Here is a 14,254-nt window from a genome sequence, read left to right on the forward strand (position 1 = left end):
CCTGCAATGCCGTGAGAGACCAACTGAACCCGGCAGGTTATCTAGGGTTTATTTTCTCTTGTGGAGGCCTGTGATTTGGGTTGACTCGTTTGAGAATGAGCCTCAGTTGTTCCTGACTTTGGAGAAAGGTAAACTAACACTGTGGTGCATGGCCATCTCTTAAAGGGCCCTGCTATTGTGTTTACAGGAAACTTTCACTTGCTGAGGCATTGGCTTTTTGTAGAAGATGGTGATTCTGCTCTTGAACATCTGTATGTACCCTGAAGCTCAGTTTTAGACCACCTGTGTGCGGCTGCGGAGCGGAGAGGTTTGGGCAGAAGCTCCCAAATCAGAAGCTCAAGGTTCCCTCTGTTTCCCCATCACCATGTATGATGCTATTTGTATTATATTATATGATTTATTTATTCATTTAGTTATTTAAACAATCTTGTGGGGGATAAAGTAAATTTATCAGAATCAATAATAATCACCAGGACAATGAACAATGAAAACCCCAGGAATAAAACTGATAAAATAGTTTTTACCGAATTACGGTTTTGTTTTTGTTTAAGGTTTTGTTTTTAATTATGGTTTTGATTCTACTTTCTCAATTGCCCATATTTAAAATCTCGTCATCGGCTTTACAGCAGCACTTCAAACCAACGAAGGCCCTTGAGTTGTAATGAGGCCAGCGCTTGTAATCCAGATATCAGACGAGAGGCTGGGTGTGGCGCGTCTGCTGGCTACCAGTCGCACTGCCTTATCACAAGAGCAGCTGCTCAGACTGCAAGCACCATCTCTGTGCCCTTCTTTCTCACCCCTCCTATTTCTCTCTTTGTCTGTCTAGATCTCTGTAGTAAGAAGGCTCCTGCTCTGTAGTGGTGTTTAAATGTTTTATAGAGTCCTTCAGAGATCGGCTGTTTGAGTAGTGGAGCGCTTTGGAAAGTGTGTTCGTGAGACGCAGTGGAAAGGGTTGTTGTCGCCTCGTCAAAGGAATGACTTCAGCCTTTGGCAGCGGTCTCTACATGAGTGAGCAATTGAGTACCTGGCCTGACGCTCACCAACTGGAACCCTCTGACGGGACCTCTGTGTCAACAGGGACACTTTTTGAAGTAACACACCTGCACATTTATGTGTTTTAATTCTTTGTAGTGCCCTGCATGGGCTGTGCCACGTCTTCTAGCCACGTTTCAGGAGCACTGCCTCCCTCCAAAGAGGAGCTTATTGCTGCGGGAACATCTTAACAATGTCAAGCGTTACTCTTCTGAACTGGCTCCCCGTGTTGTGGGTTGTGTCCGTCTCATACGAGGGTGTGCACAGCAGCAGCAGTCCAAACCAATTTGTGGTAAAAAAAAGCAGTACTTTACATTCAGGCCAGAGTCTTAGTAGTGTGGTTTGGAAAAAATATTTATATTAAAAATAAATATATATACATTACCCTTCTCAACTCACCTGTTTTTCCCCACTTCCCTTTCCTTAGGTTTAGACTGACTCCTTCACTTGACAATTAGGGGTGCGTGGGCACACCCTTAATTAACTCATCAGTTTCTCCTCTGCAGTTCATTCATTATGTCCCATCAGTCATAAAACAACCGAGCCTGACAGTCCAGATTTCATTTTAGGCATCCCTCCTGCCTCTCCCCTGATGAATCTCTGCCAGGGTAGAGGGCTGTACAGTGGGCACACAGGTTAAAATCGCAGCAATATTGCTGCAGTCCAGTGCGATGTTGGGTGGCATCTTTTGTTTATATATCCATCTTGCTTTACTCTTTAAGCCCAGGATTGCCCATTTATACATTACAAAAACCGATTAAAATGTTCTCTTGAATGACTCCAAACCAGGAATGGTTTTTGCTTATAAAACTGTTACAGGCTAATATTTTTGTGTGTAGAGAGGGTTTTTAATTTTACTCACCTGTAACCTCTGTCTGGATTTTTTTGTTTGTTTTGTCAAAACGCAAAAGCTGTTTTGGCTGTCTAAATGTTTTGAAAGATCCTGTGGAATCTGGAATGGCTCCAAATAATAACACGTTAGAATTGCTGATTTTAACAAACTAAACACTTACTCCTAACACTATCTTTTGAACTGGAACGTGTTTTGATTTCTGTGGAGAAATTCATGGGTGATCAAACCAACCCCTGAAAAAAGATTTGTTTTAATTCACTTTTACTCTGTACTGTTTGTGTACCTTGATCAAGCGAGAGAGAATTTATGAAGTGCACACAAATGAGGGAAAGTAACAGGTATAGGTATCTGTCTATGGGGAAATGCGAATGTCTTTATTGTCTGCATATTGATAAATTCAAAGAAAAGCTTTGCTGTGAAAAGCGAGAAAATTAAGACCATGTTGGCTCCACCACGACAACACTGATCATTCAAATCTCAGTGGATTAACATCAACATAACATAAGGTAGTGATTTTATGCCATACCTTTCATCTTGCCTGTATTTAAGACAATGCCTTCAATTTGTGTGCACTGTTTTGTTCGTTTGTGTGTTTGTGTAGTTGTAAAGGGGTAACACACAGATACTCCTTCATAATCCCTGAGTATCACTGTATATCTCACTGCTGCCTGGTCTTGCACTGTAGTTAGAGGACACTACCAGATTTATTAGAAACGGGGAATAGAAATGACCGGTCACTCCCACGTTGTGAACGCCCCGGTGTTCTAAACATAGCTAGTATGAGCTATGGCAATGTGCTAGACTGAACTGAAGCTGACGATGGGCAGAGTCAGAACTCATCTGTTGTACTTATCTGGCCCATACTGGAAATTAGGATCATGCTGAATGTCTGTATAGCATAGACACAAATTGAGAAAGAAAACGCTTAATGTGCACAAGGACTTGACACCCATTGGGCTTAGATGCTTAAGGAGGAAGGTTAGCAGGAGTGACAATAAAGGTTTCTGAGGCTCCTCCCATCACGGCTCACCAAGAAAACTAAAAACTAAACACGAAAAACTCACATTGAAAAGATAGATTGGGAAACTGTAAGGCAAGGAGCGTCATCTGTGTGTGTGAGAGAGAGAGAGAGAGAGAGAGAGAGAGAGAGAGAAAAGAGAGTGTGTGATCCTGACTGTCCTGTCACTGCGTCCCCCTCAGCCCGCGGAGTTGCCGAGACCACGCCCAGCTTCCTGTCCCCCAGTGGGACGTCCAGTTCCAAGATGGTCCTGCGGGGAGAGGACTTACTGCTGGAGTGCATCGCTGCGGGCGTGTGAGTGTGACCTCCTCTGATCTTCTTATAATCGTAAATCTCGAAAAACTAGTCACTTCTAAATCTTTTGTAGTCATCTTTGTATTACTTTAGTATAAATACATGTTCATTTGGATTCATATGTTGTTTTTTTCTGACTTTATATGAACGAAAAGACTCAAATTCACCCGTTTTCTCATTGGAAATATGTAAATTTAAAAATATCACTGTCCTGGTCACAAAAGCCAAGTTTGTGGGGAATAATAGACATTTTCTATACTTTTTAGGCATAAGCAATTAGGAAATAACACTTACTACCCAGGAACAAAAATTGTGTTGCATAGTGTTATGTAACGATGTAATAGTGTCGTGTTAAACTACACACATGGCTTCTGAACACGAGAGGCAGCAAAGACCCAGCCACGGCCTTTGACCCACTCTCCCTCTGCCCCTCCTGCAGCCCCACCCCCAGTATCAAGTGGTTTAAGAAGGGCGGCGACCTGCCAGCCCGCAAGGCCAAGTTCGAGAACTTCAACAAGACCCTGCGCATCACCGGTGTGTCTGAGGAGGACTCGGGGGAATACTTCTGTATGGCCAACAACAAGATCGGCAGCATCCGCCACTCAATCTCCGTCCAGGTCAAAGGTCAGCCCTGAGCTCTTCCCGACGGGCTTTTACATTCCGTTAAATACGTTCAGAAAGCTGTTAAACTAAGCAAGAAATTAATAAACTAAGTAGTAAATATCTAGCCCAGTACTGCGTTAGCCAATCTCCTGGTTTGATCTCCCTCCCTCCCTCTCTCTCTCTCTCAGCTGCCCCCTACTGGCTGGACAGGCCGTCCAATCTGGTGCTGGCTCCAGACGAGAGCGGCCGTCTGGTGTGCCGGGCCAACGGGAGCCCCAAACCCACCATCCAGTGGCTGGTCAATGGAGAGCCCATCCAGGGTGAGCGCCGTAGAAGGACATTTCTCTCTGTTGCATCTTCACTCATTAATTGCTGTATTAACTTGTATGTGCTGTTGATTTCCAAGCAAGAGTTAATCCTCCGTTTTTTTAATTCTGGGGTATTTTCATATATCAAGAAACCTCTTTAAATATTACGATTAGATAAGGATTAGCATGGATTGAGAGGTGGGTGGGTATGGTATGGAAAGATAAACAAACAAATGAATCAATGCACAAAATCTGTCTTATGCATATGTACCAATATGCCATGGCAGTTCTGGCTAAACTTGTGAAGGCTTTAACTTCTAGCACTGTCACCCCCCCCACCTCTCCTAGGATCGTTGCCGAACCCAAGCCGCCAGGTCGTTGGCGACACCATCATCTTCCGGTCAGTGCAGATCGGCAGCAGTGCTGTGTATCAATGCAACGCCTCCAACGAGCACGGCTACCTGCTGGCCAACGCCTTCGTCAGCATCCTGGGTAAGACTGGGTGGGACGGGACTGTTTGGAGGGGGTGGCCTGGGCGGGACAGTACTGCGTTTGTGGGGTAGAGAATCACAAGAGTCGGAATTTCTTGTATTGTTTTGTGTATGAACTCATGACAAAGACGTGTGCTCTCGCTCAGCCTCTAACGACCAGACGTTTGATGTCCTTTTAAATAGTAACAGCACCAAAAGGATGCAGGGTTCTGCCATGTGGTAAGAAGTTACGGAGGTGGTGAATTTGAGGCGATGAACAGCAGCTGCATTGTCAGCGTCTGACGCACAGCCATGAAGTTTAAGTTGCACTGAATCGTTGCAGTAACTGCCTGACCGTCGTCTTGTCTCTGTCTGTCTGTCTGTGGGCCGTTCCTCTTCCAGACATGCAGCCTCGTATGCTGGGCCCCAAGAATCAGGTGATCCGGGTGATCGAGAACAACCGCACCTTCCTGGACTGCCCTTACTTCGGCTCGCCCATGCCTGAGCTGCGCTGGTGAGACTGTGGGGGCGGGGCGGGGCGCCTGGGGGTTTCCCATTTCCCGTTTCCCGTTTTCTCATTCTCTGAGTGTTGCTTAACCTGGGCCCTCTGCTCCAGGCCTCGGTTTGGTCCCTGGGGTAACTCTGGGGTCATGTGCTCCCCCTGGCAGGTTTAAAAATGGGCAGGGCAGTAACCTGGATGGCGGGCAGTACCGGGTGTACGCCAACGGAACTCTGGAGATCCGCCGCACGCGGCCTGAGGACCAGGGCACCTACACCTGCGTGGCCACCAACATCCTGGGCAACGCTGACAACCAAGTCCGTCTGGAAGTCAAAGGTCAGACAGAGGCCAAACCACCGCTCTTTTTCAGCTATCATAATAGTTATAATTCATGTTCTTATCATTTATGTTTTTTCTTCCCTCAGAGCCCACCCGGATCGTGCGAGCGCCAGAGCACCTGACAGCAACGCGTGGGACTGTGGCGCGGTTCGACTGCCGAGTCAAATTCGACCTCTCTATGCGGGTCACCATCTCCTGGATGAAAGATGACAAGCCGCTGGCACTGGGCTGGAGGTGAGAGGGAGGGAGAGAGAGAGAGAGAGACTATGATGGAGGGAGGGGCACAACACTCAGAGAGAGAGAGAGAGAGAGAGAGAGAGGAGAGAGGGCATGAAAGAGAGGCACACAGAGAGAGGGAGGCAAAGAGTGACAATATTGCAGAAGTTTAACCGTACAAAATTCATGTGAGATTACATAGCAAAATAAAATATGCATTTAATGCTGCCATAAAAACGTGTGCAGTATTTTTACTGAAAAAAGGCATATTTAAACCATAATTTGATGAAGAAAACAGATGGGTGAAAGATTGAGTTTTTCTACAAAAACATGACAGTGAAGTTCTTAACCTGCTTATCTCTATCCTAATTCTCTCTTTATTATCTGTTTTGTTATTATTTATATATATTATTTTATAAGAACTCTTATTCAGACCATAGGAAATTGGTTCAAGGATGTGGTGGCATTTATCTCCCCAAGGTAGGGTTGATGGATTAACACACAGACTGACAGACCGTAACAACAAATTACTAAAGAAACCGTAACAGGAGATTCGTTCCTTTTGTAGATTTCTAGATGTAATCAACTACCTTATAACCTGTAGAAAATTAACTGTTTTATTTATTTTGTTTTATTATTAACTATATTGTTTGCAGCTTCTTTTTCATATTTAGTCTGGGAATTAAAAGTGTTTGTCATACAATCCAGCTGAATCAGTTGGTTTCTGATATTTTTTTCAATTGAGCTGGATTGCATAACATTGTGTCCTTTGTGAAAGTTTGCACATGTTTTCAAAATTTCAGATTTTGACCCCTTTCAAAATCACCCTGTAAGTGTCAAAAACTCAAATGGAGCCATACATCACCAAGCGAGCTGCACAAGTCTGCCTCAGAGGCCTTGTGACCGGGCAGAGAAGCTTCTGCCGATCTAGCGGGAGTCCCAGTGCCGACTGGTCTCTGCGCTCTGGGGCAGCTGGTCTGTGCATGTGTGTGACCTGCCCGTGTCCCTCCTCTACCAGGCTGAAGAAGGACGAGGACTCGCTGGCCATCCACAACGTCAACGAGGCAGACGAGGGCACCTACACGTGTACGGCCAGCACAGACCTGGACAGCGACTCCGCCTCCGCCCGCCTCACCGTTCTGGGTACGGCAAGCAGACTCTCACGGCGATGCACTATCCCTCGCTCCATTGCTCGCTGGAGACGCACTGACATGCAGTCAAGCACAGTCACCATGTCATGAACACTGACATTTGCAGATGCACATGTAGTCAGTCAGTAACCCATTCACAGTCACTTTGTTACTTTGTCACAATCACTCAAACAGAAACAAACTTGTTACTCCTGATAAACTTTGTGCAGCTATATTAACATGATAATGATGATGACAATAATAATATGTGAATTAATCTCTTAAGAATAATTCCCTTCCTTCCGTGTTGACGTGCCCTTGACCGTGAGTCTCTGTGCTCCAGACCAACACTGCACTGGAACTCCTTTACTAATGGCTTGACTAACCCTTGACCTTTAACCTCTTGCCTCACAGATGACCCCCTGTTTCCGTCCAACCGCAGTGCACTGTTGGCAGGTAATGTCCGTGTGTTGTTTTTTTCTCGGTCAGTCTCGCATGTCTGTGGATGTGTCCTAGCTGAGAGTCCCGGTAGCTCTCCTAGCCTGAGAGATCGGCTCAGAGGACAGAACCATCTCGGGGAGGTTTTGCTGATGACTAGAGAGAACTGTACCTTGTTTAAATACTAATTCACCTTCCTTACTGCAAATGAATGTGCAAGGCAAGTGTCCTGTTGCTTTCAATTTGTCTAGAAGGTCTTGTTTTCCTTCTTGACCGTGTGCACCTGAGACTTGGAAGTATTTCAGTTAGAAGACTAAGATTGAGGTGCAGTATGAAGGGACACATGCCTTTCAGTTACATTGACTTACTATTTAACTTGCCTGCCTTAAGCTCCCTTAACGTAGCTTACAAAGAAGTTCGTAGAGATGTAGACAATTAGAGGTGCCACTGATGGGAGTTGGGTGGTGCTGGGGGAGGTCAGGGGTTGGCTGCAAAGGGTTACATTGGTTGCACTGTGAGTTAACACCCTGGCCTGTGTGTCCCACAGACCGGCCTGACCCTCCGGGGGACTTGGAGCTGTCTGACCCATCCGAGCGCAGTGTCCGTCTCACCTGGATCCCAGGGGATGACAACCACAGCCCCATCACAGGTGTGCCACACTGAAAAACACCCCAAAAACCTCCTGTCTGAGCATAACCCATCCCGTTCAATCCTCTCCCTCTCCCTCACCGTCTCTCTCTCTCTGTCTGTCTCTCCCTCCCTCGAAAATGTCTGTACCATCCCCAGTCTCTGTGCCAAGTGAAGGGAAACATGCTGCTGTCTATCAGAGCTTGAGAGCATAGGTAAAGGGTCACTAAGTGGTGGAGGCCCATCTAAGCCTCTCATCGGCCTGTAATTGATCCTAGAATACCATGGTTTCGAACCCAGGGCAGTCCGCCTCAGCTTGCTCAACTGGGTAGTTTGTTCTAGGCCCAATACCTCGGTATTCACAGCGCCGATACTACTGTATCTCCCCACTCTGGCCTCCCTCACCGCCTCCCCTGTCCCCCCACCACCAGAGTACCTAGTGCAGTTCGAGGAGGATCGCTGGGAGCCCGGCCGGTGGCAGAACCTCTCCAAGTACCCTGGGAACCTCAACTCCGTCATTCTGCAGCTCTCGCCCTTCGTCAACTACCAGTTCCGGGTCATCGCCGTCAATGCTGTCGGAGCCAGCCGCCCCAGCCGGCCCTCCCTGCGCTACCAGACCAGCGGGGCACGTGAGTGAGCTGGGAGGGGTGGTCAGCTTCTACACAGCTTTAATGTCTCACCTACCGCCAGGACAGAAGTGGGAATTGAAGTACAATCTTCTCCCGGTGTCCTTATTCCATCCAGAGCAAAAAGCTTGTTTAATGTACCAGAATGTACTTAACCGATTAATTTTTGGAATGGGTGGGTTGAGGCCAATAAGCAAATAAATCTACATGGCAGGAGGCAAACTTATCCCTTGTGGATGTAGATAAGGCTGAGCTCCACTGGAAATATCTCACTGTAGTTTGTGTTACAGCAGTTTCACGGCTGACCGTGTTGTGTTTCAGCACCTGACGCCATTCCGGGTAGCATACGAGGAGCAGGAACCAAGAAAACCAACATGGAGATCACCTGGGAGGTAGGAGGCTGTCCACTGCTCCCCTAGTTATAGCAGAGTTATATACAGACTCACAAAATAAATAGTTCCCACCAGAATGAAACTGACATGAACTCAAGACCCCTCTTGTGTACATTCTAGCTAAATGAGCAATCTGCAATATCTTTAAAGCCTCTATAATCAGTGGATCAAGCTTAATGTATAGACGTGAGGGGAACAAAAATCCCCAGCTCACACTGAGATATAGACAGCTAAAATGGAAAGAAAACGCCCATTGCTGTGAACCGGTGGGGAGCAGGTTGTCCTTCTCTCGTGTAATGAAATCTCCGGTGGGTCTTAGTTTCTGTTTGCCGGGAGGATTCACAGAGCCCTTTAATCCCTGCCACGTTTCTCAAGATAATCCTCCAACTGTAGCAAGAACCAACACAGGTGTGGAAAGAGGAAATACAATGAATATACACTGCTCAAAAAAATGAAGGGAACATGTAATCATCACAGTATAACACCAAGTCAATTAAACTTCAGGGATATCAATCTGTCCAGTTAGGAAGCCTAAGTAATTGTGAATGAATTGGTGCAAATGAAAGTGACAACAGGTGCACTGGAGAGGCAACAGCAAGACAACCCCCAAAAAGGGAATGGTTTTGCAGATGGTGACCACAGACAATTGCTCTCTCCTTATCCTTCCTGACTGATTCTTCTCTAGTTTTGATAGTGTCCTTGTCACTACTGGTAGCATGAGGCAGTACCTGCAGCCCATTCAGTTTGCACAGGTAGTCCAGCTCCTCCAGGATGACACATCCATACGTGCCGTCGCAAGAAGGTTTGCTGTCTCCCAGTACAGTCTCAAGAGCATGGAGGAGATACCAAGAGATGCGCCGTTACATGAGGAGAGCTGGACGGGGCCGTAGAAGGGCATCAACCCAGCAGCAGGACCGGTATCTGCTCCTTTGTGCGAGGAGGAACAGAAGGAGCACTGCCAGAGCCCTACAAAATGACCTGTCGGAAACTGTCAGAAACAGACTCCATGAGGGTGGCATGAGGGCCCGACGTCCTCTAGTGAGACCTGTGCTCACAGCCCAGCACCATGCAGCTCAATTGGCATTCACCAGAGAACACCAGAATTGGCAGGTCCGCCATTGGTGCCCCGTTCTCTTCACAGATGCGAGCAGGTTCACACTGAGCACATGTGAAAAGATGTGAAAGAGTCTGGAGACGCCATGGTGAACGTTATGCTGCCCGCAACATCATCCAGCATGACCGGTTTGGCAGTGGGTCAGTGATGGTCTTTGGAGGCATATCCTTGGAGGGTCACACAGACTTCCACGTGCTAGCCAACGGTACCCTGACTGCTGTTAGGTACCAGGATGCAATCCTCAGACCCATCATCAGACCTTACGCTGGTGCAGTGGGCCCTGGATTCCTCCTGGTGCAGAACAATGCCTGGTCTCATGTGGTCCGAGTGTGTAGGTAGTTCCTGGATGATGAAGGCATTGATGCCATTGACTGGCGCTCATGTTCCCCAGACCTGAATCCAATTGAGAACCTTTGGGATGTTATGTATCAGTGCATCCAACGTCGCCAAGTAGCACCACAGACTGTCCAGGAGCTCACTGATGTCCTGATCCAGGTCTGGGAGGAGATCCCCCAGGACACCATCTGCCGTCTGATCAGGAGCATGCCCAGACGTTGTCGGGAGTGCATACAGGCACGTGGGGGCCATACACACTACTGAGTCACATTATGAGTTGCCGTGAAGAAATTCACGCAAGTTGTAACAGCCTGTGATTTCAATTGTTTACTTTGATTTTCGATGCGAGTTTGAATCCAGCCCTCAATCGGTTAGTGATTTTGGTTTCCGTCAACCATTGTTATGTCATTTTTTTCTCAACGAATTACACAATGTACAGTAAAGATTTTGATCTTCAATACATTTCGTTCATCGAGATCCGATGTGTGATTTAAGTGTTCCCTTCATTTTTTTGAGCAGTGTATAGGACTATATGCAAGACCACAGACTGAACAATCAAAAAAACAAATTTGTCTTTGTGTCCCGCTGTGCTGCGCAGCCCTTGCCGGACACCGACAGGAATGGCCCCAACCTGCGCTACGTGGTGTGGTGGCGGCGCCGGGACTCCCGCGAGGAGTGGAAGAACACCACAACCAAGTGGCTGAAGCACATCATCTATGACACCGACACGTACACACCCTACGAGATCAAGGTGCAGGCTGTGAACGACTTCGGCGCGGGGCCCGAGTCCCATGTCGTCATCGGGTACTCGGGGGAAGACCGTGAGTCCCACCTGCGCATGGCCTTTATGCCGCCGGCACCAAAAACACCAATCCACAACACTGTCCATCAGCAGACAGCAGAGGAAAGATGGATGAGAGTTTGTTATATACAGTGAGGGGAAAAAAGTATTTGATCCCCTGCTGATTTTGTACGTTTGCCCACTGACAAAGAAATGATCAGTCTATAATTTTAATGGTAGGTATATTTTAACAGTGAGAGACAGAATAACAACAAAAAAATCCAGAAAAATGCATTTAAAAAAAGTTATAAATTGATTTGCATGTTAATGAGGGAAATAAGAATTTGACCCCTTCGACTTAGTACTTGGTGGCAAAACCCTTGTTGGCAATCACAGAGGTCAGACGTTTCTTGTAGTTGGCCACCAGGTTTGCACACATCTCAGGAGGGATTTTGTCCCACTCCTCTTTGCAGATTCTCTCCAAGTCATTAAGGTTTCCAGGCTGACGTTTGGCAACTCGAACCTTCAGCTCCCTCCACAGATTTTCTATGGGATTAAGGTCTGGAGACTGGCTAGGCCACTCCAGGACCTTAATGTGCTTCTTCTTGAGCCACTGCTTTGTTGCCTTGGCTGTGTGTTTTGGGTCATTGTCATGCTGGAATACCCATCCACGACCCATTTTCAATGCCCTGGCTGAGGGAAGGAGGTTCTCACCCAAGATTTGACAGTACATGGCCCCATCCATCGTCCCTTTGATGCGGTGCAGTTGTCCTGTCCCCTTAGCAGAAAAACACCCCCAAAGCATAATGTTTCCATGCCAAAGAGCTCGATTTTGGTCTCATCTGACCACAACACTTTCACCCAGTTCTCCTCTGAATCATTCAGATGTTCATTGGCAAACTTCAGATGGGCCTGTACATGTGCTTTCTTGAGCAGGGGGACCTTGCAGGCGCTGCAGGATTTCAGTCCTTCACGGCGTAGTGTGTTACCAATTGTTTTCTTGGTGACTATGGTCCCAGCTGCCTTGAGATCACTAACAAGATCCTCCCGTGTAGTTCTGGGCTGATTCCTCACCGTTCTCATGATCATTGAAACTCCACGAGGTGAGATCTTGCATGGAGCCCCAGACCGAGGGAGACTGACAGTTATTTTGTGTTTCTTCCATTTGCGAATAATCGCACCAACTGTTGTCACCTTCTCACCAAGCTGCTTGGTGATGGTCTTGTAGCCCATTTCAGCCTTGTGTAGGTCTACAATCTTGTCCCTGACATCCCTGGACAGCTCTTTGGTCTTGGCCATGGTGGAGAGTTTGGAATCTGATTGATCGATTGCTTCTGTGGACAGGTGTATTTTATACAGGTAACGAGCTGAGATTAGGAGCACTCCCTTTAAGAGAGTGCTCCTAATCTCAGCTCGTTACCTGTATAAAAGACACCTGGGAGCCAGAAATCTTGCTGATTGATAGGGGATCAAATACTTATTTCCCTCATTAACATGCAAATCAATTTATAACTTTTTTGAAATGCGTTTTTCTGGATTTGTTTGTTGTTATTCTGTCTCTCACTGTTAAAATGCACCTGCCATTAAAATTATAGACTGATCATTTCTTTGTCAGTGAGCAAACGTACAAAATCAGCAGGGGATCAAATACTGTTTTCCCCTCACTGTATATATACATCTACATTTATACATATTGTTTATTTTTTATTTTTTTTACTTGATCGACTATATTGTATTTTTGTGTTCTCTGCATATCGGCTTACCAAGTGGTGTTTGTTTAATTTATAAAGACTTTCATAAGTCGGGTGTCTAGTGTCCGAATAACTTTTCTCCATATTTGTTTGTTGATATGACTTGGCTAGGACTTCCAGTCAGTCTTACAGACAAACAGATTTACTGGAAGGAGCAAACAGTCTATGAGGTAGTGTGTGGGTGTTGCGGATAGATCCCAGCCTACAGCCTGAGTTCATGGCTTGGCTGGGTTTAGCTTGCCCATTTTTTGGTTAGATATTGTAACCCTGGTGTCTCTTGGCTCTTCTCCAGGTCCTCTGTCTGCCCCTACCAACCTGCGGATCACAAAAATAGAGGACAAACGTGTCCTAGTTCACTGGAACCTGGTGCCTTACAGCACCATACAGGGAGAGCTGAAGGAATACAGGGTCAGTCCATTCTCTCTCTCTCTCTCTCAAAGCCTTTCCTAACAGATTAACATATATATATTGCCTACTTCAGGGTCCTCTAATTTCACTCTTGCAATAACATGTAGCTCATCAGATTCACAGCTTTTGGGCGATGGCAATATCATTGTGGGCCAGCATCTCACCTGGACTATGTGACTGAGGATATGCTGATTGTGGATGGGGGTATGGGAGGTGTGTCTAACGTGTGTGGTGTGGCGGGGGCCGTGCTGTCTGCTTGCAGGTGTATTACTGGCGGGAGAGCAGTGTGCTGAAGTCCCTGAACGTCAACCGGGAGAAGAAGACCAAGGGCTTCTACACCACCAGTTCGCGACCCAGTGGCTATCTGCCCAACCTCATCCCCTACAGCAACTACAAGATGTACATGGTGGTGACCAACAACCGCTTTGAAGGTCCGCAGAGCAATGTGGTAGAGTTCACCACCAAAGAGGGAGGTAAGGCCCAGTGACCTGACCCTCCTACACTTTGAAAACCCGATTACCCAAAGCCCCCCGCTTCACCCTGGCCAGTGTCCCTGCTGAGATGTGCGGGTCAGACGCTCAGAGGTGTGCGTCTGGGGCGTGTACGCTACAGATGACGGATAGACACACAAGAAATATGTGTGCGGTAGATTACCTGTTCCACGGACTGATCTGTCCTCTTGTTTGCTTGTTGCAGCACCGGTGGCCCCAAAACACTTGCGTATCCAGCAAAGACATATGGATACCATCTACCTGGACTGGGAGAAGCCTGCCGAGCCCAATGGCATCCTGACGGGATACACGCTGAAGTACCAGACAGGTGAGGCAACAGCTGCTGCCGTCTCTGCCACAGCTTCTTTGATGAATGCTGGGCAGCGGCCTCCCGTGCATTATCTCTTTGCTGCAGCGAGCTGACTGCGTAACTTTACTGAGGGAAGGAAGAGCGAAATCTGTCCGCGATGGGACACCCTAGAACCCAAAATCTATTGTGCGTCTGACCTACTCCTGGGTCATTCCGTC

The 14,254-nt window shown here is 47.1% G+C and overlaps 1 protein-coding gene across 3 annotated transcripts in view; it reads left to right on the plus strand.

The window, feature by feature from the left end:
• nfasca (neurofascin homolog (chicken) a) overlaps nucleotides 1–14,254 on the plus strand; it is an 84,099-nt gene that overhangs the window by 45,932 nt on the left and 23,913 nt on the right. For all 3 annotated transcript variants that reach the window (XM_066703218.1, XM_066703217.1, XM_066703219.1), the window contains 16 exons: nucleotides 3,086–3,197; nucleotides 3,637–3,821; nucleotides 3,989–4,120; nucleotides 4,457–4,600; nucleotides 4,981–5,092; nucleotides 5,247–5,413; nucleotides 5,503–5,650; nucleotides 6,651–6,775; nucleotides 7,177–7,218; nucleotides 7,748–7,849; nucleotides 8,259–8,456; nucleotides 8,775–8,845; nucleotides 10,894–11,116; nucleotides 13,120–13,235; nucleotides 13,498–13,708; nucleotides 13,932–14,054. In XM_066703218.1, coding sequence (XP_066559315.1) covers nucleotides 3,086–3,197; nucleotides 3,637–3,821; nucleotides 3,989–4,120; nucleotides 4,457–4,600; nucleotides 4,981–5,092; nucleotides 5,247–5,413; nucleotides 5,503–5,650; nucleotides 6,651–6,775; nucleotides 7,177–7,218; nucleotides 7,748–7,849; nucleotides 8,259–8,456; nucleotides 8,775–8,845; nucleotides 10,894–11,116; nucleotides 13,120–13,235; nucleotides 13,498–13,708; nucleotides 13,932–14,054 — 2,211 coding nt within the window. The remainder of the gene's footprint in view (nucleotides 1–3,085; nucleotides 3,198–3,636; nucleotides 3,822–3,988; nucleotides 4,121–4,456; nucleotides 4,601–4,980; nucleotides 5,093–5,246; nucleotides 5,414–5,502; nucleotides 5,651–6,650; nucleotides 6,776–7,176; nucleotides 7,219–7,747; nucleotides 7,850–8,258; nucleotides 8,457–8,774; nucleotides 8,846–10,893; nucleotides 11,117–13,119; nucleotides 13,236–13,497; nucleotides 13,709–13,931; nucleotides 14,055–14,254) is intronic.

This window comes from Amia ocellicauda, chromosome 5 (genome assembly GCF_036373705.1).
Source record: "Amia ocellicauda isolate fAmiCal2 chromosome 5, fAmiCal2.hap1, whole genome shotgun sequence".
NCBI classification, from domain to species: Eukaryota; Metazoa; Chordata; class Actinopteri; order Amiiformes; family Amiidae; genus Amia; species Amia ocellicauda.